General features: G+C 49.3%; 2 protein-coding genes across 9 annotated transcripts in view; one reads left to right on the forward strand and one right to left on the reverse strand.

The window, feature by feature from the left end:
• The first annotated feature begins 3,682 nt into the window (after positions 1–3,682).
• Positions 3,683–21,973, forward strand: TOR2A (torsin family 2 member A). 3 transcript variants are annotated; one of them, XM_029611045.1, is made up of 5 exons: positions 3,683–3,760; positions 5,897–6,162; positions 6,258–6,433; positions 6,601–6,728; positions 20,268–21,973. In XM_029611045.1, exons 1-5 carry the CDS (start codon positions 3,733–3,735, stop codon positions 20,510–20,512), a joined length of 843 nt encoding a protein of 280 aa, XP_029466905.1. In that variant the 5' UTR covers positions 3,683–3,732; the 3' UTR covers positions 20,513–21,973. The 3 variants fall into 3 exon arrangements, with proteins under 3 accessions (XP_029466905.1, XP_029466904.1, XP_029466906.1); XM_029611044.1 differs by lacking the exon at positions 3,683–3,760 and adding an exon at positions 5,619–5,795; XM_029611046.1 differs by lacking the exon at positions 3,683–3,760 and having other exon boundaries at positions 6,023–6,162; positions 6,228–6,433.
• TTC16 (tetratricopeptide repeat domain 16) overlaps positions 21,796–22,173 on the reverse strand; it is a 131,220-nt gene continuing 130,842 nt past the window's right edge. For all 6 annotated transcript variants that reach the window (XM_029611039.1, XM_029611038.1, XM_029611040.1 and 3 more), the window contains one exon: positions 21,796–21,936. The gene's annotated coding sequence lies outside the window, so the exon portion shown is untranslated. The remainder of the gene's footprint in view (positions 21,937–22,173) is intronic.

Consider the following 22,173-nt stretch of genomic DNA (forward strand, 5'->3'; position numbering starts at 1 on the left):
GCACTGGGGGGTCTCCATAGGCTATCCAGAACCAGATTAACCCCTTCAGCCTCTGAATCCTCCAGAGTGAGCTTAATCCCCAGCTCCTCCAACACCTGAGGTATAAGCGGGCGAAGCTCCTCTCTCTTGAAAAGCCAGATCACCCGCAGATCATCGCTTTCAGCCTCCAAACCCTCCAAGGTCCCCTGTTCAGTTTTAGAGTCCCCTGGGTCCAGAGGGGGACCCCCAATTGGGTCCCCATCCTGATCGGCCTCCGAGGAGACCTCATCCTCCTGCTTAGACTCATCTGAATCTTCCTATTCCAATCTCGCTAGCTGTCCCTCGGGAGGCAGAGTTCGCGGGCCCTTGGAACATTTAGGAGGGTCCTTCCCCTGCTTTGCCAAACCCGTCGGGCCTTCTGTGACACTGCCTGCCTAGCCAGGAAGGCCTCATGCAGTAAAAGTACGAATTCAGGCGCCTCCGAAGGGTGCTTGGGGCTGCTAGGGCCCGAGACATCCGGACCTTTTTCCCTAGGTCGAACCATGGGAGACAGGAGCGGCGGGGACCCCCCGAACCCCTGGGGAGAAACCCCCCATCCGGCTCCGCTTCTGCGGCCATAGCCACTCCCTCCTGTGATCCCAGTGCCACCGCCGCGGTCCACGAATGCCTCCGCGGCTTTGCTTGCCTTTCAGACCCCCCCCCCCCTCCAGCACACTCCATGCAGAGGAGGTGGTCATTCAGGCTGACCGACGGGCTTCCACAGGCCCTACAGGTCTCTCTGAGCTGCTTGTCTGTCAGAACAAGCACCAAGAAATAAAGCAAGGCAAAATAAAAATCCAAACAGGCAATCCTATGCTTGCCTTGCTTTTCCGCGGCCCAGATCACGAAGGGGAGGGGCACACCATATGGCAGCTGTCAAACCCTGAAGAGGGCGCACTGCCCCAAGAATTTCCTGCCGGCGTGGTGAACAGGCCGCTGCCGCAACTGAAAACCTTGTGGCTCGTTCGGGAGGACAACCAGCCCCCACCGGAATGAATCTGCCCCGACCAGGACCACCCTCCTCCGAATGATCCACTGATCCGCCCCCTTACTGCTTGGCCTGCACTCGACGATCTCGCTGAGGTTTTAGCTGCTAGGCCACTCAGCCTGCTCACATGCGGCTGCTGTTGCAAAAGCAGACAGCTGCTGGTGACTTTTTTTTTCTTTTTTTTTACAACAAAGATTTAAAGGCCCAGACACACAGGAAAACACAAAAATAAAAGTAAGGGTACTTCCTTGTCCTGGGCAGGCGGAGGGGCTTCGGGCCCACCGAGGGAACCAGACCACTGGCTGTCAGTGGTCCCGAGGTCGCAGGCATCCAAACCCCCGTTCGCCCGGCTCAATCCAAGGGACGACCCTTCTGCAGGAGGAGCCTGTCATCTCGGGGAGCAATTTTCCTTAAAATATCCAGTCAGTCAGTACTGCAGGATTAGCACCTCTACCATGTGCTGGAGGTAGAGAAATACTGAGGGACTGCAGGTGGCACTCGCATATATGTGGCAGTGAACAAAGTTTTGTTCTCTACCTCCATCTGCTGGTAGGGATGAATAAAACCCGCTTGTCTGGACTGATCTGGGTATGTTCAGGAATGCACATATTAACTCAGGAAGGGAAGAGGGGCATCCCTGATAAGCCGATCATAGCAGTTCGCCTCTGCCACTTAACCACATAAATTATACATATCTCTTCTCCTCTATACAACATCAGAGAAAAATTCCCCACAAAACATATAATTCCATCTGTAATTATATAGTTGTTCCCCTCATATACCATCCCATCTGTAATTACATAGTTGTTCCCCTCATGTACCATCCGATGAGACTCTCGTTTCGCCCATACAAAATGGGCTTCTTCAGGGAATTGCAATTCTTTCCAAGCAAATATATTACAAACTTAAATCATCTATGAATAAATATTCAAATGCAGATGTCTTCTCATGGGTAGAAACATTTCTTCATTTGAATCACAGCTCAGGGATAATTCTTCATTGATACGTATATATATACTGTGTGTGGTCTAAACCATAGTGCAGGACTCTATAAACGACAATAAATACAGTAACATTCGTCACATATTATATTATCTCATGCTACCTATAATGAACCATTTATTCCTTGTGAACTATCACCATTAATCCAAGCGATACCACCCTGCTCTCTTTTTAATCCATCTCAAACTCATATCCAACCCGTTGTCACTCCGTCTCAACCTCAGACCCACACTGACTTAAAAAACGATAGGCTATGTACAGCCTTAAGATGCCTTGAATTCATTTGAACTGGGACCACACCGAGGACTCATAAACCTTCTGCACTTCCATATCTATAACGAATAAACAGTTCAAAAATAGCCTTTAGATATCTAACCACCAGTTTTGTGATCCAAGACACTGTCACAGAATTACGTATTATGTACACTCAATACTCTCTAAACCAACAATCAAACTTACATATTAGGGATGTGAATCGTTTTTGAACGATTAAAATTATCGTCAGATAATTTTAAAATCATCCAAAATCGTTAGAGTGCACGATACAATACAAATGCCCCCGATTTATCGTCAGGGGCATTTGTATTGTATTGTAAGACCCCAGGGACTTTTGGCCAGCTTGGGGGGGCCTCCTGACCCCCACAAGACTTGCCAAAAGTCCAGCGGGGGTCCGGGAGCGACCTCCTGCACGCGGGCCGTATTGCCAATATTCAAAATGGCGCCGGCGCTACCTTTGCCCTCACTATGTCATTCGGGCGACGGTGTAATGTGTTAACACAATAGCATCTGCACATAAGATGTAATGCGGGTTAATAATCCACCCCTCTCCAGTTAGGATCCATTTGCCTTCCACCTCGGATCCCCTCTCATGGGGCCTTGCCATGTCGTGCAAGAGGTCCCTTTTCCCCCACCCTCCCCCCACCTATGCAAAAAATTCAAACAATGAATAATAAACATTTGTCCCCTGAATCCAATACTTTATAGAAAAAATGAAACACTGAAACTGTCTGCAGCACAATCCTATGCAAAAGTCTCCCTCGAGACTCGAGAGCGTGCTGACTGTCTCTCTCCAGATTTTATTTTCGGTCTCTGCTGTCCCGGCTTGTTGACCTACCATCTTATTCTTGTCATAAGATGGAGCTCAAAGTCAGCCTTGGTCCTCCAAACTTTCCTGCGATGTGCTCGTCCGATGAGCGAGATGTCGTTCAGATCTGTCCACTCTTTGCCATTTCGGGGTTTGGGGAACCCGTGCCCTCAGCTTCTCTTTTGGTGCCACAGGAAGCACAAGGTCAAGACCTGCCGCTTGAAAAATAGTAATGGCGTCTGACATCGTTTTTAGCCAGTAAATTTTACCGGCGTGCTGGAAGGACAGTGCGAAAGGATAGTTCCATCAATATTTAATATTTGCATGGCGGAGCGTTTCCGTTGCCACCCGAGCTCATATCTTTTTTTCAGCGTGCTCCTCACGAGGTCCTGATAAACTGCGATGTCAACATTTTGCCAGCTCCAGGTTTTTTTTTGTGCGAGCGACTTCCAAGATTTGTTCCTTTTGGGTATAACTTTGAAAGTTTATGATGATATCTTGGGGCCTATTATCTCGGCGGGCTCCTAAGGCCCTATGCGCCCATTCGATATGGATAATGGGGGCCACCTCTTCAACGCTTCCTGTGTTCCCAGCCGGCTGGTGGTTTAGAATATGAGTGCAGCATGCTTTCGCTGTGGCCATGCTATCCGCAAAGTTGGCAGTTTCTGGTAAGCCCCTGAGTCTAATATTTTGTCTTCTCGACCGATTCTCCAGGACTTCTATTTTTTCAGTGAGCATTGAGAATTCTTTAGTTATTTCGTCTTTATGTTGTATTATTTCATGAATAGTGGCGTCATGTTCCTCAACATGGGTATCGATATCATCAACTCTATGTTTGAGGCCTGAAAAGTCATCCCGGAGCTTGGCAAAGGATGCCAATAAATCAGTCTTATTTTTTAAAATTTCAGTTCTCAGTTCCATGAACCATTCTCGCATAAGCGACTTAGTGGGGAAGTCAGCTAAAGAATGTGCTGCATCCGTCGCTGCTTGCGGGGAGAGTATCAGGGCCTCCATATCTATCCCTTCCCCCTCTCCCGCCATGCAGTCAGCTATCTCAGTCCCTGCTTTTCTAGATTCCGTGGCCAATCTTGTGAAAGAAAACTTTTGTAACTCACTTTTTTTTTTCGTGGCCATTAGGGCTATCTTTAGTAAATATTTTCTGCGAGCTTTAGCACTCTTTTGGTGAGGCGATGCTTGCCGATTCAAGTGATTTAGGTGGATGGTTTCGGTAGCAGCGGGTTTAAGCAGCCATCTTTCCTCGTGGCGTATAGCGCCCATAACGCATCCTTTTTAACACAGCTCATTTTAACATAGCACTGTGTGCCCAGGAGAGGTGGTTGTATACACGTTAGAAAATGGGTGCTTTTACCACGTGTCTTATTGCATCGGTCTGTAAGGGTGCTGAGTATTACTCTCGTTGAGGTGCGCATAACTCCTTCCTGCAACAGAAGTTTTTCCCATGGAAATGGGGGCAAAAATGCAGGCTAAAACATGCGTTCCTCTCAACACACCTTTCTGCATTGTCCTGTCTAACACTCAGTTTTTGAACGTAAAACTTCTTGCTGTATTGACAGTAAAGTTTATACTCATAGACTGATGCAATATCAGCATGTGAAAAATGGGCACTCATAATTGAGCGCCCTCTTTCCTAAAGTGCAGTCATCCACTTCTTCTGGGCACGTGATGCAATAGGCTAATGAGCAGCTGTGTTAAAAAGGAGGAACATGGGGAAATAGTGCATCCCTAGCACCTCCTTGGCATTGGGCGCCCAGAAGTGGCTGTGTACAGGTTAGGAAAACGGATGTTCAATTTTACGTGCACAGGTATGGGTTAGGAAAATGGACGCATGTAAATTGAGTGTCTGTTTTCCTGACCTGACTGCCGTCAAAACTTTTTTTTTATTACTTTTTTTTTCATGTTGCTTTTTGTTGCTCCTCTGACTTAATATTGCTTTTTGTGGCTCCTCTGACTTAATATTGCAATGATATTAAGTCGGAGGAACCACAACTGCTTTTCTGGTAAGGATTTGGGTCATCTCAAGATTTATCGCCAGCTCCGGGGCTGGTGTTCATTTTTGAAGATTAAAATGAGTGCATCAAGCGCATGGTTATTTTTTTATATTAGGGGGTACTAGCTAATAGCCTTATCGACATGGCATTTACATGTGAGGAGCACTATTAGCTACCTGCTGTTCTGGACAGACGTTTTGGACGCGCTGATTCCTTTATTGCATCAGGGGTTAGGAACAGATATCCAAAACATGCGTCCAACCACGGGTTAACCTGTGTGCTAGCCTAAGCGCACGATGGCCTGAAAATGAGGGTTTTAAATGCGGGCAAATCAGTGCAATGGCCAGAATGACCTTTCTGCTTGGGTCTGTCAAGAGGCTCGGCGCGAACCGGAAGTACTCTGAGCTCCGCTCCTGTAGTTGGTATGTCCCTTTCTGCTCTGTTCCCATAGTCGTTCGCGTCGTTCCCTGGGGGCTGTAGTTCAAAGCTTTAGACGGGTCGTGTAACCCGGAAGTATCTTTAAAGACTCTGATTACCGTCGTGCCCTCAGCCGCGGTAGTTATGGAGTTGTTGGGAGGACTGTGGCTACTGCTGCTGTCCTCCGCCTCTGGCTTCGGTTTCACTTGGGATTTGCGCTCTCTTCGCTGCAGCTTCTCTGATGTTTGCGAGTGTCATTTCCGACCCGATCTCGATGGTGAGAGACTTCGGGTCGTAGGCAGGGAGGATGATATGGGGTCGTCAGAGGGTGCGCTGCTGCCTCTGGTGTAACAGATTTTGGTGCTTCTGTGTCAACAGGTTTGGGCTGTGACTTGGCACAGAACGTGTTCGGGCAGCATTTGGCCCGGCAGCTGCTGCTTAAAGCTGTGTCAGACTTTGTGGAATTGGAGGAGCCTCTGAAACCGCTGGTGCTGTCCTTCCATGGCTGGACCGGCACTGGTAAAACCTACGTCAGTTCGCTACTGTTAAAGCATCTGTACCTGGATGGTGGTCGCAGTCCATATGTTCACCAGTTTTCTCCGATCCTGCACTTTCCTCACGCAGAGCGCATTGAGCAGTACAAGGTGAGTACATGCAGTGACCTGGAATTTCCGACACAAACGTTTGACTAATATAGAAATATTTGTAGTGATTTGGTGTTGGAACTTTACTGTTATAGGGTGACCTGAAACGCTGGATCCAGGGGAACCTTAGCATCTGTGCCCGATCTATCTTTCTCTTTGATGAAATGGATAAAATGCACCCAGGTCTTATTGATGTGATTGTCCCATTCTTAGGTCCATCCTGGGTTGTGTATGGCACCAACTATAGGAAAGCCCTCTTCCTTTTTATAAGGTAGGTGAAACATACAGCTTCCCTTTCTTGGAGCAACAGTAAAATTACCTTAGGATTGAGTCTCTTGGGACTGCATCGATATTGGTTACCCTGTGTGTTAAGTCTGCATTGTTTTAGTAGGTGTGACTTCCTTTATCTCACTATTTGACATTTTCATTTCTCTTTAGCAATGCTGGAGGGGAGCAGATTAACCGTGTGACTCTTGATTTTTGGCATGCTCGAAAGGACCGGGAGGATATAGAGTTACAGGATCTGAATCTGGCCATTTCTAAGGCAGTATTTGACAATCCGCACCGTAAGTTCCATATTATCCTTTAAATTGAAGGTCCTGTTAGTAAGGATTGACACTTGTTAGATGCTGTTTTTAAATCTTAGAATCTTTCATGGCAGGCTTGACTTTTGAAAAGGTTCTTGATGAATGCCCTGTCATGGGCAGGGTTGTTACAAAACAAGCTGAAATATAACAGTTGGCTTTCTCCTTGAGTACCACAATACCAAGCAGTGCTGTAGCTAGCTTATGGCCGTGGCCATAGCTGCCAGACCCGAAGGGCGCTGCTGCATCGGCACCACTACCTCCAGCCACACTGAGGACTTCTATGCCACGGCTACTGCTGTGCCTGCCACAACGTCCCTGCCTCCCTAAAGTAACAACGCTTCCAGTGTGGCATTCAGAGACACTTGCAGCTATGCATGTGCCGTAGAAGAGGCAGGGGAGGCAGTACAGAGAGCAAAATGGGTACTGTGGCTGAAGCTAGCTGCTTTCTTGAAGAAAAACAACAGGGCCCAGCAAATACAGCCATGAGTACCAAAAGGGAGAAAGTGAAAGGGGAGGCTTTACCACAGCAACGGCTTTGGAGGAGATCGGCTCAAACAGCATTGCAGTGTAGGCTACCTGGTAGGAAAAGGCTTCGGGAAGGAGGGTGACTTGAGCCCAGGAGATTGATAGTGTCAGGATGAGGAGAGGGAAGCAAGAAAGAAAGCATCTGGGGCACAGGGAAGGGATGTTAGTGATGTCCTATGTTCCTGGAGGAGAGAGGTAAAAGTTCTTGGAAGTGTGAAGAAAAGTGGAGGCAGGAATAGATGGGGGATACTTCTGGTGCTGGCTTGGAAGGGAATGGGGACACAGAGAGAGAGAGATACTGGTACTTGGGGGGAGGAACAGAGAAGGGGATATTGGTGGGTTGGAGGGAGGGGATGATGATGTAAGAGTATGTGTGTACACATGTGAGAGAGAGCGTGTGTGTGTGTGTCTGTCATCTATCTTTCTTTCTTTCATTTATTTTTAAACAAACTTTACTGCCCCCGACAAGGATTAAAAGAACAGACTTTCCTGAACGTGGCAGAGCCGGCTGCTTGATCCACAGTGATCAGTAGGGGTATGAGGAACAATAATCAAGGGTCACCAACCCCTTGCTCTGCCACCTCGACCAGGAAGACTGGCCTGTCCAGGACAACCTCCTGGAAGGTCCCTTCCAAACTTCTATCTTGTCTATTTTTTTCTTTTCATTTTTTTTCCCTAATCCATTCCAGAGTGCAGGTTTTATACCATCTACCATCTCCTGGAGACAGAGAAATACTGAGTGACTGCAAATGGCACACTAGGTTTTGTAGCAGTGTCAGTAAAACTTTCTCTGTCTTCATCTGCTGGCAGGGATGCAAAACCCAGGAGCCTGAACTGATCTGGGTACATAAAGGAATTCATGTTAAAGCTGAGTTGGTTTAGTGTCCACAACTGACTTTTGAAGAGAATACTAGCAAGCTGATGTCTGTGCAGAGCTATATAGGAGTGACCTCGGTGAATCTGAGCTCCTTCTCCATCTGCTGGTTGGAGTGTACAACCCACTTGTGTGGACTTTCTTTCCTCTCTTAGAGGAAAGGAAATTTATCAGGTTGAAGTAATTTCACTCTCTCCCTTATTCATTCCCTCTCTCCACAGTCCCTTCACTCAAACTCCTGCCCTCTCCCCAACTTACTGTCATTGATTTTCAACCCCCACTCACCCTCCCTTCACTCCCACAAACTCTTCATCCTCTTTCTCTCCCCAGCTCACTCTCATTGACTCCCATCATGATCCCATCTCTCAATCTCCTTCTCTTTTCTCCTCCCACACTCATGTTCATTTAATTCCCCCCCCCCACCCCCGATTCTCTCACCCTCCATGGTTGGAAAATGGAGGAAAGCATCATTATCTTCCTCTGCTGCGGGCTCTGAGTCACGCTTTGAACAATGTGGTTCAAAGCATAATATTCAGGTTTCGGCAACTGAGGAGGAGGATGGGACCCTCCTCCTTTTTCCAGCCATGGGGGGTGAGAGAAGGTGGGTAGGCAGGTGCCAGAAGCAATGTTCTGTCTTCACTACCACCAATAATGCTTCTCTTCCAGGGCTGAGGGGACCTGAAGAAGAGGAAAGCAGAATTGCTTACCTGTAACATATGTTCTCCCAGGACAACAGGATGTTAGTCCTCACAGATGGGTGACATCATCAGATGGAACCCAGTCTCGTTTTACAGCAAAAAGCATGAGCGAAAAAATAAAACAAAACGTAAGCGAACCCAACTCCGCGGGGTGGCGGGCGGGTTTTGTGAGGATTAATATCCTGCTGTCCTGGGAGAAAGCAAGTGTTGCTTACCTGTAACAGGTGTTCTCACAGGACAGCAGGATGTTAGTCCTCAAATATGGGTGACATCAGTGGACGGAGCCCTGCTATGGAAAACTTTTCTGTCAAAGTTTCTATAAAGCTTTGACTGATGCTGACACACTGGGTGCACTGAGCATGCTCAGCTTGCAGTTATCCCTGTGACCACAGGTGTCTCCCCTCAGTCTCATCTTATAGCAAAAAGCGCAAGCGAAACTAAGATAATAAAACATATGTAGACCCAACTCCGCAGGATGGCGGGTGGGTTTCGTGAGGACTAACATCCTGCTGTCCTGTGAGAACACCTGTTACAGGTAAGCAACACTTGCTTTCTCACAGGACAAGCAGGATGGTAGTCCTCACATATGGGTGAGTACCGAGCTGAGGATGCCCGAGAATGTACCCAATGCACCCAAGACGTGCAAAACGCGCAACGACGGGGGTGGAATTTGGTAAGGAGGGCATCCTGAAATCCTTAACGGGTTGGTGGAAGGACGTTGGGTAGTTAAACCGAAAAGAAGAGGAGTAGCCAGACTGGCCAAACATGGAAGCATGCCGACCAGTCTTATCTAAGCGATAATGGGCTGCGAAGGTATGGAGAGAGCTCCAGGTCACAGCTTTACAAATATGTACAAGCGGCACCGGCCGAAGGTGAGTTATTGAGGCTGGTACGGCCCTAACAGAGTGTGGTTACACACTGTGTTGTAGTGAAATGCCTGCTTGTTAGTAGTAAAAAGAGATACACACCGTCAATTAGGAGGAAATAGGTCTGTTTGCCCACTGGAACTCGCAGCTTGGCTATTGCCACAGGAGGAAAGAGTTAGGTGTAATTCCTATGGAGTGTAGTGCGGTCTAGATAGAATGCAAGTGCACTATTACTGTCCAAGGAGTAGAAAACCCTCTCGCTTTGGTGAGAGAGAGGTGTTGGGAAAAAGTGGGCAGAGTATATTCTGAGTAAGGTGAGATGCTGCGTCTATCTTAAGGATATGAAGTTGAGTACGTAAAACCACTCTGTCACGGAGGAACGGAGGGTAGGGTGAGTATGTAACAAGGTGTGGAACTCACTGACCCTGTTGGCAGAAGTGATGACTACGAGGGAAAGAATTTCCCATTGCAGACTGTTACGTGAGAGGAATGGCAAGGCTCGACCGGGGAATGCATGAGTCTTGTAAGCACTAATATATAGGCCCCATTCCATAACCAGTAAAAATAGAGACGGCTTAATCAGTGGATAACCCATGGTAAGCTGACTCAGAAGGGATTGAACCGTTAATCGGGTATCCCCACTCCCAAGTGGTACGCCATTTGGAATCTAGGCGTACCCATGTGGAGGATGTCTGGGGAGCAGAATCCGAGGGAGTAAGAGAAAAGAGTGGGGTAAACCCCCCCCCCCCCCTTTTTTTTTTTTTTTTTACGACATGTGGTAAATCATGCCATTTTGAATGGTAAGATTTTTGTGTAGAAGGTTTTTTTGAGACGCTACCAGTACCTGAGAACATCAGTGAGTTCATGATATGAGACTGACCTGTGAGAAGGCGAATTGGTTACTGGTGTGATAGATTGAGAAGTATGGGAAAGCATACTGGTCTCTGCCAGGGCGTGGGTCTGAGAACAGTGAACCCCGTCCCTGTGCAGCCTAATAAGGGTGCTGGCTATGAGAGGCATCGAAAGAGACACATATAAGAGGCCTTTGTTGCAGCAAAGGCATCCATGGGAACGCATTGGAGACATGTGTAGGGAGTAGAATATGTTCACAGTATGGTTTGATTCAGATGCAGAAGGCAAGTTCGGTTGACCTCTGCGCTAGAAGATATTCCTTGCTACACATATAATCCAAGACCATCCGAGAGGATGGAAACTTATGTGGAGAAGGTCTGCTAGTGCGTTCAGTAAGTCTGTTAGGTAAGTGGCCCGGGGATGCATGGAGTGAGCAAGGGCCAAGAGTAGAGCTGCACAGCTTCCTAGCAGAGCAGCTAAGAGGTTGTGCGTGCTTGTGTGTTGGAAATACCACAATGTCACTATGCTGTCTGTCTGTATGCACAAAGGTTTGCTGCATAGGCAGTATTGTAAGGCATAAAGACATAACTCATGGCTCAAAGCTCCAGGAAGTTAATGTGAAACTCTGCATGGATCGGAAGAGACGCATATTGGGTTGAAAAGATGTTAGTTTGAACTCTGCAACCCTGAGTAAATGCGAGTATGAGCAGGACCAGTCTAGGTTTTGCTCTAGATCTGCAATATGGATCAGGGACGATAGTGGTTGAACAGCTTAGGTCCACCGATTAATTGAATTTCACTGAATCTTACTCATAGCAAGTTTTTGGGACCTATGAGTAAATGCATGGTGAAAAAATGCAGTGGCCCAACAATGAAAGAATTGAGGGGCTGAGGTTATGGTGTATGCACGCAAAGACATATAGGAATTTGTCAGAATGTCTGTGCGGTTGTTGGACAGGAAGTTCGTTGTGACTGTGGTGTCCAGAAGTGTGCTATATGGGATTTATGGTAGTGAACAGCAATCCCAGATAATAGATTTATAGTGAGTCATGAAGAAGGTAGAGCTCCTTGCTTGGGTTGACTGTTATGCAGCTGTCCATGCCAGGAAAAGCGTGAATGATGTTTTACTCCGTAGAGAAACAGCAGTCACTGCTAGTGATTTAATGAAATACCCAAGTTACCGAAGCTGGTGCAACCGGCAGAGCTTGGGATTGAAATATTGTTGACTCACCATGTGCTTCACCATGAAGCACACAGAAAGAATAGAGGAGAGAGGCAACTTACTTACTGCGGTATGGAAGCATGGTGACGGGAGATACCATTTTACCTGCACCTTCTGAAGAAAGTTGATATTTCTGAGGTCCAGGATGGGCAGAGAGTAACTACTTTCTGTTGAAAGAAAGAATAGTGAAATTAAAACTCCCCCCCCCCCCCCCCGCGCTTTGTAGCGTCCAGGGGACTGTACCCTGAACCTTGGTACAAAGTGGGGTGGCCACTCTGATATCCGGCAAGTTGAGAGACCAGGAGGTGTCCAACTGGCAGGGCTGACATAATCAGGATATCATGTAATCTCCCACGGGAGCGTGAGCGGTAAAAGTCGTACCCGCATTTCTGTGTGCTATACAAGAAAACATTGAGACCTATCGCCAGGTCTCGAGGTGGACTTGCAATTGAGACAGTGTTTGCTGAATCTCGTGTTTAGCAGATCAGCGAATGCATCTGGAATTTCGGTCCTTAATTAGGAACCAGAAACCAGAGTATTAATCAGTACAGAGTCCCGTTGCTAACAACGGGAGGATGTCTTGCTGTAATCCCAAATGATTGGTAGAGAGGTTCTCTTGGTATTGTGTCCGACATAGCTGGCAATAGCGATATGTGACACTAATTATGGTTCTTAGAAGGCCAGACGACCTAGAACCTTTCAAACCATATGGACTGCTTTAGAGAACAGGTCTCAATGGGATTGTCGCTGAAGCGGGATTAGAGTACTTACCATCCGTCATGGATCGTAGAAGGACGAGCCGGCGAAGATTGATGGCTCCGTGGATTTCAGGAGTCATCAAGGGATAGCCTGAAGGACATACACGTCCAACTCAACTCTGTAACCTGGTATGGTAGCTCAGGTACAGAGGAGACAGGCTGGGCGTGTCTGGCACTACCACAGTAATTTGTGGAGGGTCAGAACCCCGCACCGGTGTTGGTGGGGAAAGCCTCTGGTACCGGGAAGCCATTATGACTCATGAACCCAGCCCTCTTTGCAGCGGCTCGATGTATCGTGACGCCAGCGCAGAATTCCGCGGAACTCAGTCCGGTCATTCTGGAGCACGGAGGACTGCCAGCGTTGTGTGGAACAGTGACGGTAGCAGTAGCAATGTTGCTCGGCCCAGGCATTCTCCAGCACAGAGGAGGATAGCACCGATGTGCTGGATGGCGTTGGTGGCGGACGGTCACCATGCCGGTGACAGTGAGTGCCACGGTGCTCGGCCCGGTCTTTCCCCAGCGCCGAGGTGGACGCCCTCGCTCCTGGCACTATGTAGTGTCGTAGGGTGATACGGGGCTTTAGTAAAAAACCCCAAGCATGGAGCACTGTGTTTAGGCAAGGGCGTTGCGTGTAGGTGCTATGTCAGTATTGACGGTATCGATGGCGGCATGGAGCGGCCTCGAGGGTATCGTCAAAATATATATCTGAAAAAACATCGATGGCCCGGGCAGAGTAACGATAACAATGATGGAGGCACCAACGGCATCGGTGTAGGTATCGAAAGATCGAATAGACATCAATGGCATCGGAAAATTGATACCGGCCTCGACTGAATCGATGGTCGCATCGATAGAAATGACGAGGACACTGATGGAAAACGATGTGGGCGTTGACAGCATCGATGGATGGAAACGGGCGCCAACGGCATCGGTGGCATGGCCACGGGCATCGACGGAACCGGCCTGGGCATCGATGGCATCAATGAAACTGACCTGGGCATTGACCCGGGCATCAATGGCACCAAGGACACCGAGGTGTGCATTGATGGCATCCGCCCGGGCATCGATGACACCGATGGAAAAATCAGCACCATGGATGAAAACATTGATGGCACTGAAAAAATAAATGCTGCGATCGATGGCATCGACAGACCGCCGGGGGAGGGGTGTCGATGTTGTCGAAAAAGGCAGGACGGCCTGGAAGGGGGTACCGACGGTAGTCATGGGGGCATTGACTGCACGAAGGTATTGAGGTATGAATTCGGCAGGGGGCCCTGGCGGCAACGGTAACCGTGGAAGTCCCTATCCCACTAGCGCTAATAATCAGGCAGAGGGTCACAGGAGGACACTTGCAGGCTATGTGGGGCTAACTGTGAAAACATAGGGAGAGGGAAGGCCGCAATTCGGTTGGTAGGCCGGGGAAACTGTAGTGAGGTGACAAGAACAGACCGAAAAACAGGGCATAGTACTCACCGAGCGTCGATTAAACTTATGCGAGGGGAGACCCGCACAGGGAAAAAAACATTTGTGAAGTAAAAGTTTAAGTGTTTCTGTGAGGAATTTCTCGCAGAGCTCCTAACCGCTATGCTTACTGCAGAGCGGAAAAAAGAAGACTGAGGGGAGACACTTGTGGTCACAGGGATAATTGCAGGCTGAGCATGCTCAGTGCACTCAGTATGCCAGCGTCAGTCAAAGCTTTATAGAAACTTTGACAGAAAAGTTTTCCGTAGCAGGGCTCTGTCCACTGACGTCACCCATATGTGAGGACTACCATCCTGCTTGTCCTGTGAGAACACCTGTTACAGGTAAGCAACTTTGCTTCCTCCCAGGACAAGCAGGATGGTAGTCCTCACAGATGGGTGAATAGCAAGCTGCAGGCTGTCCCCAAAATAGAAGAGGCCAACAGATACCCAACAATGTGCAACAAGCACAACAGGGGTGCTGTTGGCAACAAGGGGGCAGCCTGAACATCACATGGGCCCTAAGTAGAAAGAGTTGGGTTGTTATACAGGAAACAGATTACGGAGGACAGACTGGCCAAAGACACCGTCCTGTCGACCGTCCTTATCCAGACAGTAATGGGCTGCAAAAGTGTGGAGGGAACTCCATGTTGCGGCCTTGCAGATTTCGGTGATAGGGACTGCCTGGACGTGCACCACTGACATTGCCATGGCTCTTACTGAGTGGGCTTTCACCTGGCCCTCGAGCGGAAGGCCTGCTTGCTGGTAACAGAAGGCAATACAGTCCGCCAACCAATTGGAGAGGGTCTGCTTGCCCACTGCAACTCCCAGTCTATTTTTGTCAAAGGAGACCAGAGTTGGGTGGACTGCCTGTGGGCTGCGGTGCGCTCTAAATAAAAGGCGAGAGAACGCTTGCAGTCCAAGGTATGTAGAGCCCGCTCACCTGGATGGGAGTGTGGCCTTGGGGGGGGGGGGGAAATTGGGCAACACAATGGACTGATTTAGGTGGAAGTCAGTCATTACCTCAGGCAGGAACTTAGGGTGAATGCACAGTAGCACTCTGTCATGGAAGAACCTCGTATAAGGCGGGTAGGTCACTAGGGCCTACAGCTCACTGATTCTGCGAGCAGAAGTAACTGCCACGAGGAAGAAAACTTTCCAAGCGAGGTGCTTGAACACGCAGGGGCTCAAACTGAGGCCACATGAGCCACACCAGCACTATGTTGAGGTCCCAGGCCACAACAGGAGGATGCAGTGGAGGCTTTAGTTGTAGTAAACCTCTCATGAAGCGCCCCACTAAGGGCTCCACTGAGACTGGGGTATTGCCCACCCCTCGATGGTAGGCGCTAATGGCATTCAGATGTACCCGAATTGAGCTTGTTTGTAGACTGGATTCCAAAAGGTACCAGAGGTAGTCCAAAAGCCTTGGCATGGGGCAAGAGAAGGGGTCAAGGCCTTTTTCCATGCACCACGAGGAGAACTGTTTCCACTTCGCCTGATATGACTTCCGCGTGGAAGGCTTTCGCTAAGCTACTAGGACATGCGAGACATTAGTAGAAAGGTTGAGGGACTGAAGTATCAGGCTTTCAACATCCAGGCTGTCAGGGACAAGGACTGGAGGTTTGGGTGGCGTAGCCTGCCCTGATCTTGCGTGATGAGTTCGGGCGAGGTACCTAGGTGAATTGGTTCCTGGACAGAGAGGTTACGGAGAATGGGAAACAAGACCTGACGCAGCGAATGCGGGGCTTTGAGGATCATGGAGCCTCTGTCCTGCTGTAGCTTCACAAGTCTTGCCGATTAGCAGATTCGGAGGGTACGCATATAGTAGGCCAGCGTGGGCGAAGGCGTCCACGGTTGGTGTCCTTTGGTCCCTGTGTAGGGAACAGAATTGGTCCACTTTGTGGTTCTGCGAGTACGCAAAAAGATTGACATCTGGCTGACCCCACGGGCGGAAGATCCTGTTCGCTACCCGGTGACCACTCGTGGGGCTGGGATGTCCAGCTGAGGCGGTCCACCACTACATTCTTTGTGCCTGCCAGGTAGGTGGCTCACAGTAGCATGAAATGCGACAGGGCCCAGGCCCAAATCTGCGCTGCCTCTTGGCAGAGCAGCTAAGAGCCCTTGCCCCCCTGTTGTTCAGGTACCACATGGCTATCTGGTTATCCGTCTGGATCAGGATGACCTTGTTGGACATGCAGTCCTGGAATGCGTAGAGGGCATACCGCATCGCCCGGAGTTCCAGGAAGTTGATGTGGCAGGTCGCCTCAGCTCTCGACCACATCCCTTGTGTGTGTAGGCCGTTGACATGGGTGCCCCAGCCTAGGGTGGAGGCGTCCATGGTCAAAGTCACCTGAGCCGCCAGGGGCTGAAAAGGAAGCCCTTTGCTCAAGTTGGATTTCTGCATCCACCAGGCAAGGGAGAGCCGGAGTGGGGTGGTTATCTGGACCAGTGCTGAGAGTTTCAGAGAGACTTGGCGCCACTGAGAACGCAGGGTCCATTGCATGACTCTCATGGCTAGGCGGGCCATTGGGGGTGACGTGGACAGACGATGCCTTGTGACCCAGCAACTTGAGGAGCAGATGGACAGAGGTTGTCCGCCGGTGGCAGATGGAGCTGGCCAGGCTGGCTATGCGTTCGTTGGGGAGAAACGCCTTGGCCACAGTGGTGTCTAGGTCTGCTCCAATGAAGGACAGTTGCTGGGACGGAGGGAGTGAAGGGCTCCCTCTTTGGACGAGCTCTTGATGAGCCAATCATCCAGATACGGGAACACATGTACGCCGTCTCGGCACAACTGTGCTCCCATGACTGCCAGGCACTTTGTGAATACCTGGGGTGCGGAGGTGAGTCCAAAGGGGAGAATCCTGTTTTGGAAGTGACTGTGTCCAACCATGAACCGCAGGTATTTGCGATGAGGAAAAATCGCAATATGCACGTAAGTGTCTTGTAGATCCAGAGAGCAGAACCATTCCCCTCACTGCAGGAGTGGTAGTAGGACACCATTCTGAACCACTCTCTGCAGAGGAACCTGTTTAAGGCTCGAAGATTGAGGAAAGGACGGAGGCTGCCTGTCTTTTTTTGGGATAAGAAAAGAGTGGGAGTTAGAACCCTTGCCCCCGCTGAGCTCGGGGAACCGGTTCCACAGCTCTGGTCTGTAGCAGGGCCGAGAGCTCTAACTCAAGGGTATCTGTATGATCAACCAGGCTCCACGCCAGGGAGGGTGGGGAGTCTGGGGGAACAGCGAGGAAGTTTTTAGGTGGTACCCGAGGGCTATGATGGACAGTACCCATCGGTCGGTGGTGATTGGGAGCCAATTGACGGCAAAGTGCATAGGTGCCCCCCCCCCCCCACAGGTGGGTTGGATGGTGCAGGCAGAGGGGGTTGGCTTCTGTTCTCTGGATGCATGTCAAAAACCAGCTGCAGGAACAGGCTGGGGAGCTAGCATTTCCATAACTGCCCTTTGCTGGCGAGGGTGGCCTCTCTGGGAGGACCGAGCTGCACGAGCACGGGATGCTGTAGGATAGTTTCTCCGTGGTTTGTAAAACTGTTTCCTGGTATCCCTATGTGGACCTCTATGGGTCGCTGAGGGGGGCATCAGAGGTGGTAGTGGGCAGTTGACACAGGGTCTCGTGGTGATCCTTGAGTTGGGCCACTGCATCCCAAATCTTGTCCCCAAACAGGTTCTCTCCTGTACAAGGGAGGTCAACTAATTTCTCCTGCACCTCTGGAGAAGATCTAAGGCTTTGAGCCAGGCCCAGCTTCTGGCACTAATGCCCACTGCCGAGACCCTTAACACTGTTTCAAAGGCATCATAGGCCGCCCTTACTTCGTATTTTCTGGCCTCTAATCCCTTTTGGAGGATGGAATCCAGGCACTCCTGAAACTGCTGTGGCAGTGTTTCCGAGAACTCCTGGACTTGTTTCCAGAGGTTTCTGTTATATTGAGTCATGTAGAGCTGGTATGCCGCTATGTGAGCAATCAGCATAGAACCCTGGAAAACCTGTAGACCTAAGGTATCTAAGGCTCTCTGGTCCTTTCCAGGTGGAGCGGAGGAGTGAGGGTGGGTCCTCTTGGCCTTTTTCTGGGCTGACTCTACCACCACTGACTGGTGGGGCAACTGGTTTTTCTGAAAACCCAGGGCCTGTTGCACTAGGTAAGTGGCATCGGTCTTTTTATTGACCGGAGGCATAGTACCTGAATGTTCCCAAAGACAGTGCAGGAAGTCAAGAACCACCTCGTGTACTGGGATAGCCATGACCTCTTTTGGAGCGCCAACAATCTGTAGGACCTCCAAGATTTTGTGGCGGGCATCTTCCTCTGTTGAAAGTTGGAAGGGTATGGTTTCTGCCATCTCCTTGACGAAAATGGCAAAGGAGAGATCCTCTGGAGGTGAGCACTGCCTCTCTTCCGGGGGAGAGGGCTCTGAAAGGATTTCCTCGGAGGCTTTCGAGGAATGATCATAGGGAGGCTCTTCTTCACCAGCAGGGTGTCTGGGTCGAGGAGAGAGACTAAAGTCTAGAGTACGGGGCGCGGGCACCGATGGACAGTGAGGGGGCACAGACAATGGTGGTACCGGGACCTGGGAGGAACGCCGGGGCACCAGGAGACCCCACGGTCTGGGGACGGGATCTGGCATCAGTGGTTCCTTCCGTGGAGATGGGCCAGGAGCCGTATCTTCCTCTTCTCAGGAGCCCGAAATCGGGATCGAGACCAGAGGAGGTACCGGTGGTTGGTTGGGCACCAAAGGCCTCGCTGATATGGGCTGCGCTGGCAGAACACCGAGCAGGACGTCCAGTATTTCCAAAAAGGGTGCCAACATGGAGGGCGCCGGTTCCGATGCCGGTATGGGAGCCAGCGTCGGTGGTGACTGAAAACCCTGAAGGGCATTGAGCACTACCTGTTGGACTATGCATTCCAACTCCTCTCAGAAGGCGGGTGCGGGAAAAAAATGACCCAAGAGTAGGAGGCAGGCTAGGCGTCACCAGTATGTCCACGGGGATCCGTGGGGGCTCTGTGCCCGTCACCAGTATAGGTGGGGAAAGCCTCTGGGTCCCGGGTCCAGAGGAGGATGGGGGCTTCTCTCCCCAGGGCCTCTTCGGAGGCAGCTCGGACGGGGCCGATGCTGCTCAGGTATCTGTGCCGGCACTGGACGGCAATGCTTCCCATAGTGCTTGGCCCGGTCCTCCGGCGCCAAGGATGACTATGCGGAAGCCTTGGAATGGGTCGATGCCGGCGAAGGTTAATCTCCCACTCCTCGGTCCTCTTGTCGGGACATCGATGGAGAGGGTTGCGAGGCAGATGGCCCCTCTCGATTCAATGCACCCTGCACCAGGGTCAATGGGGCAAATTGCTTGGATCCAAACAAGTGCTCCATCTTTTCCAGGCGGGCACGCCGGCCTTTGGGGGTCATCTGGGCACCACTTGGACATCGACGGACGTCAGGGGAAGGCCCGAGGCACAAGACACATACAACGTGTGGGTCCTTTATGGACATAGTCTGCGGATACTTGGGGCACTTCCGAAAACCGGTCGCCATGATAAAAAGAGGCGGCGTGCGGTTGGTCACCAGTAGGTGAACCACGGGGAACCGACCGCAAAAGCGTGAAGCAGACTTACCGAACATCGGAGGAATCGGTGCGCGATGGGGGACCCCGGGACAGGGAAAAATTGGAAGAATAACTTCAAAAATTTCCATGAGGGAAAAAAACTCCTACAGAGCTCCAGTAACTGCGAGGCAACTGCTCGAGGGGAAAAAAAAGAGACTGAAGGGGGACCCCTTGTGGCCACAGAGTTAGTGACATGCTCAGTGTGCCAGTCAAAGTTCTAGAAACTTTGACAAAAGTGTTCCGTGACAGGGCTCCATCTGATGATGTCACCCATCTGTAAGGACTACCATCCTGCTTTGTCCTGGGAGAATGCACCATGTCATGTTCAACTGCTGCTAGTGTTATGTCTGTGCTAGGTATGTCCTGACCCCCAGTCTTCTGTGGCAATTTGGCCAGAACTGGTCAATTCCACAGGAAAGGACGAATTTTGCAGCTCTTAAAGTGGCCACACAATCATGGGTGACTGTGGCTCCTGCTGTTAAGTTCTATTTGTCATTTGATATAGGACAAAAAAAGAGCCTAGCTCTAAGAGCTAAAGGAAACTGTCTGGTTTAGAATGGGGCAAGAGATAAAAGCAGACTTATTGTCATTTGTAATACATTTGTTCACTCCTTGCTGCACTTCTAGAGTGGCTGAATGACTGAATTTTCTATCTTGCAGATGGATTTTGGAAGTCCCAGATCATTGATGAACAGCTTATTGACTTAATTGTACCTTTCCTACCACTGCAACGGAATCATATCAAACAATGTGTGAGGAGCGAGTTGAAGCAACAGGGCCTACTGCCGCAGGCCACCCTTCTCCAGTCTGTCATAGACAGCATTACTTACTTTCCTGAGGAGGAGCAGCTCTTCTCTGCCACAGGCTGCAAAACTGTGGCCTCTCGCATCAACTTCTTTTTGTGAAAGTACTGTACTCATAGACCGGGTTTGTGGCATTAACCATGCTGCAGCACAAGCACCTCTGAAACACTGTGAGAAAATATCCTGCTTCGGGCCTCTCGGAGGATGGGAATGCTAATGCAGACTGCCACATCCTGAGGAACTGAGGCCAAGGTGTGCAAAGGTTATCTACAGCTAAATAGAAGTTGCTGTCAGTTTCTTTTTTGCCTAGTGAAGGTCAGTGACATCACTTGTGAGCCAATAAGATGACGATGTTTGGTAATCAGGCAGACATATATCTATGCTAGCACTCTGTCTTTGAACTTTGGACTTTGCCAACATGTCAATACTGAGCCCTTTAGGATTTCACGTGACAGGTCCCAGCAAGCAACCCCTTCAGCTTGGATCTTCAAACATTGTTAGCTTGGATCATCCAAACATTGCCAGCTAAAGGTGTCTTTTAGCTTGGCATTTACTGTGAACCTCTGATCCAAACATTAGCTAGGACCAAACCAGCTTTTAGACTTCCATTTAATTTTTCCTTTATGTACACTATCCTGCCCTGCAAGAAATCTCTAATGTGATGAAGCTTACAGCAGTGGACAAGCTCAGAAGCTCCTGTATATACTGTACTACCTCATTCCCCACTGAGCCAATCCATCAAAAGCTTAGTGACAGGGTAAGAAACAGAGAAGCCTGTGATTTAGTTATGGTTTTGTCCTTGTTTGTACATTACTGACTTGGCTCAGGCTTCTGCAGCCCTTTTGGTTATGTGTGAAGAGATGGGAGCCGATCTCTTCTGTTCCTTGGGCCAGTAAGAGCTTAGCTAGACTGCACATTGCATGTCTTGGAGGGGTGGAGATTCTGTGATAGTTCTTTACATAATATATAGGGAGGAGAAAATATTGAACCATACATGAGGAAATCACCCAGACTATAGATAGAAGTTCCCTCTGACTCAGTTTATTCAGCTGTGCGTGAAAATGCAGCTCTTTCCTATGCCAGAACTGTTGCTGGTCCGCTACCTCTGACATGGTTGTTTACATGCTCCTGAAGAGCTAAATAGGAAAACTGAAATGCATTTTACAAAGTGAGAGGAGCTATAGAAGGGCTAATTATGCTGTAGTTGCAGAAATAAATTATAAATATAAAACTGTTCACAAAATGAAATCACTATTATTCTGTTTTAACAATTTTTAATAAACTATTGCTGAATGTTTTACACAATCCTGTTTTCCAGTGATCAGAAGGTGCAGATGTTTCAATATCCAAATCTGACAGAGGAGAAACCTGCTCACCCATGTCTCCTTTTCTTTAGTGAGGTCCCACACCGACTCCCAATATCTTCCAGCAGTGCATATTCTTTGGCTGCGCTTTGCCTTAGCAGACCTGTACCAATTGTTGCAGGCTTCTGTTCCTGGAAACCTTTCAGGACCTGACAAGTTCATCTGCCATAAAAAAAAAAAAAAGGAACAATACTTTATTGAAAATGATCCTCTGTGTTGTTAGTAACTGAAGTTATTTTTCCAGGTTACGCATTCTTGTGACTGCTGGCTAAAAGTCAGAATGCAGTCTTCATCATTAATAATTTACAGGTTTGTTGGCCAAATCTGATGCACATTAAACTCTCTTGCTTCCCTGCAACCTTGCCTCCCCCCACCCCCATATCATCATGCGACAAAGTG

This window comes from Rhinatrema bivittatum, chromosome 8 (assembly GCF_901001135.1).
Source record: "Rhinatrema bivittatum chromosome 8, aRhiBiv1.1, whole genome shotgun sequence".
NCBI lineage: Eukaryota > Metazoa > Chordata > Amphibia > Gymnophiona > Rhinatrematidae > Rhinatrema > Rhinatrema bivittatum.

Bases quoted from the DNA above. Each gene is read 5' to 3' on its own strand.
- TOR2A (XM_029611044.1), top strand. From the start codon at position 5,663: ATGGAGTTGTTGGGAGGACTGTGGCTACTGCTGCTGTCCTCCGCCTCT. The intron at 6,163-6,257 runs GTGAGTACATGC...TTACTGTTATAG, and splicing joins AGCGCATTGAGCAGTACAAG to GGTGACCTGAAACGCTGGAT. The intron at 6,729-20,267 runs GTAAGTTCCATA...TCTATCTTGCAG, and splicing joins AGTATTTGACAATCCGCACC to ATGGATTTTGGAAGTCCCAG.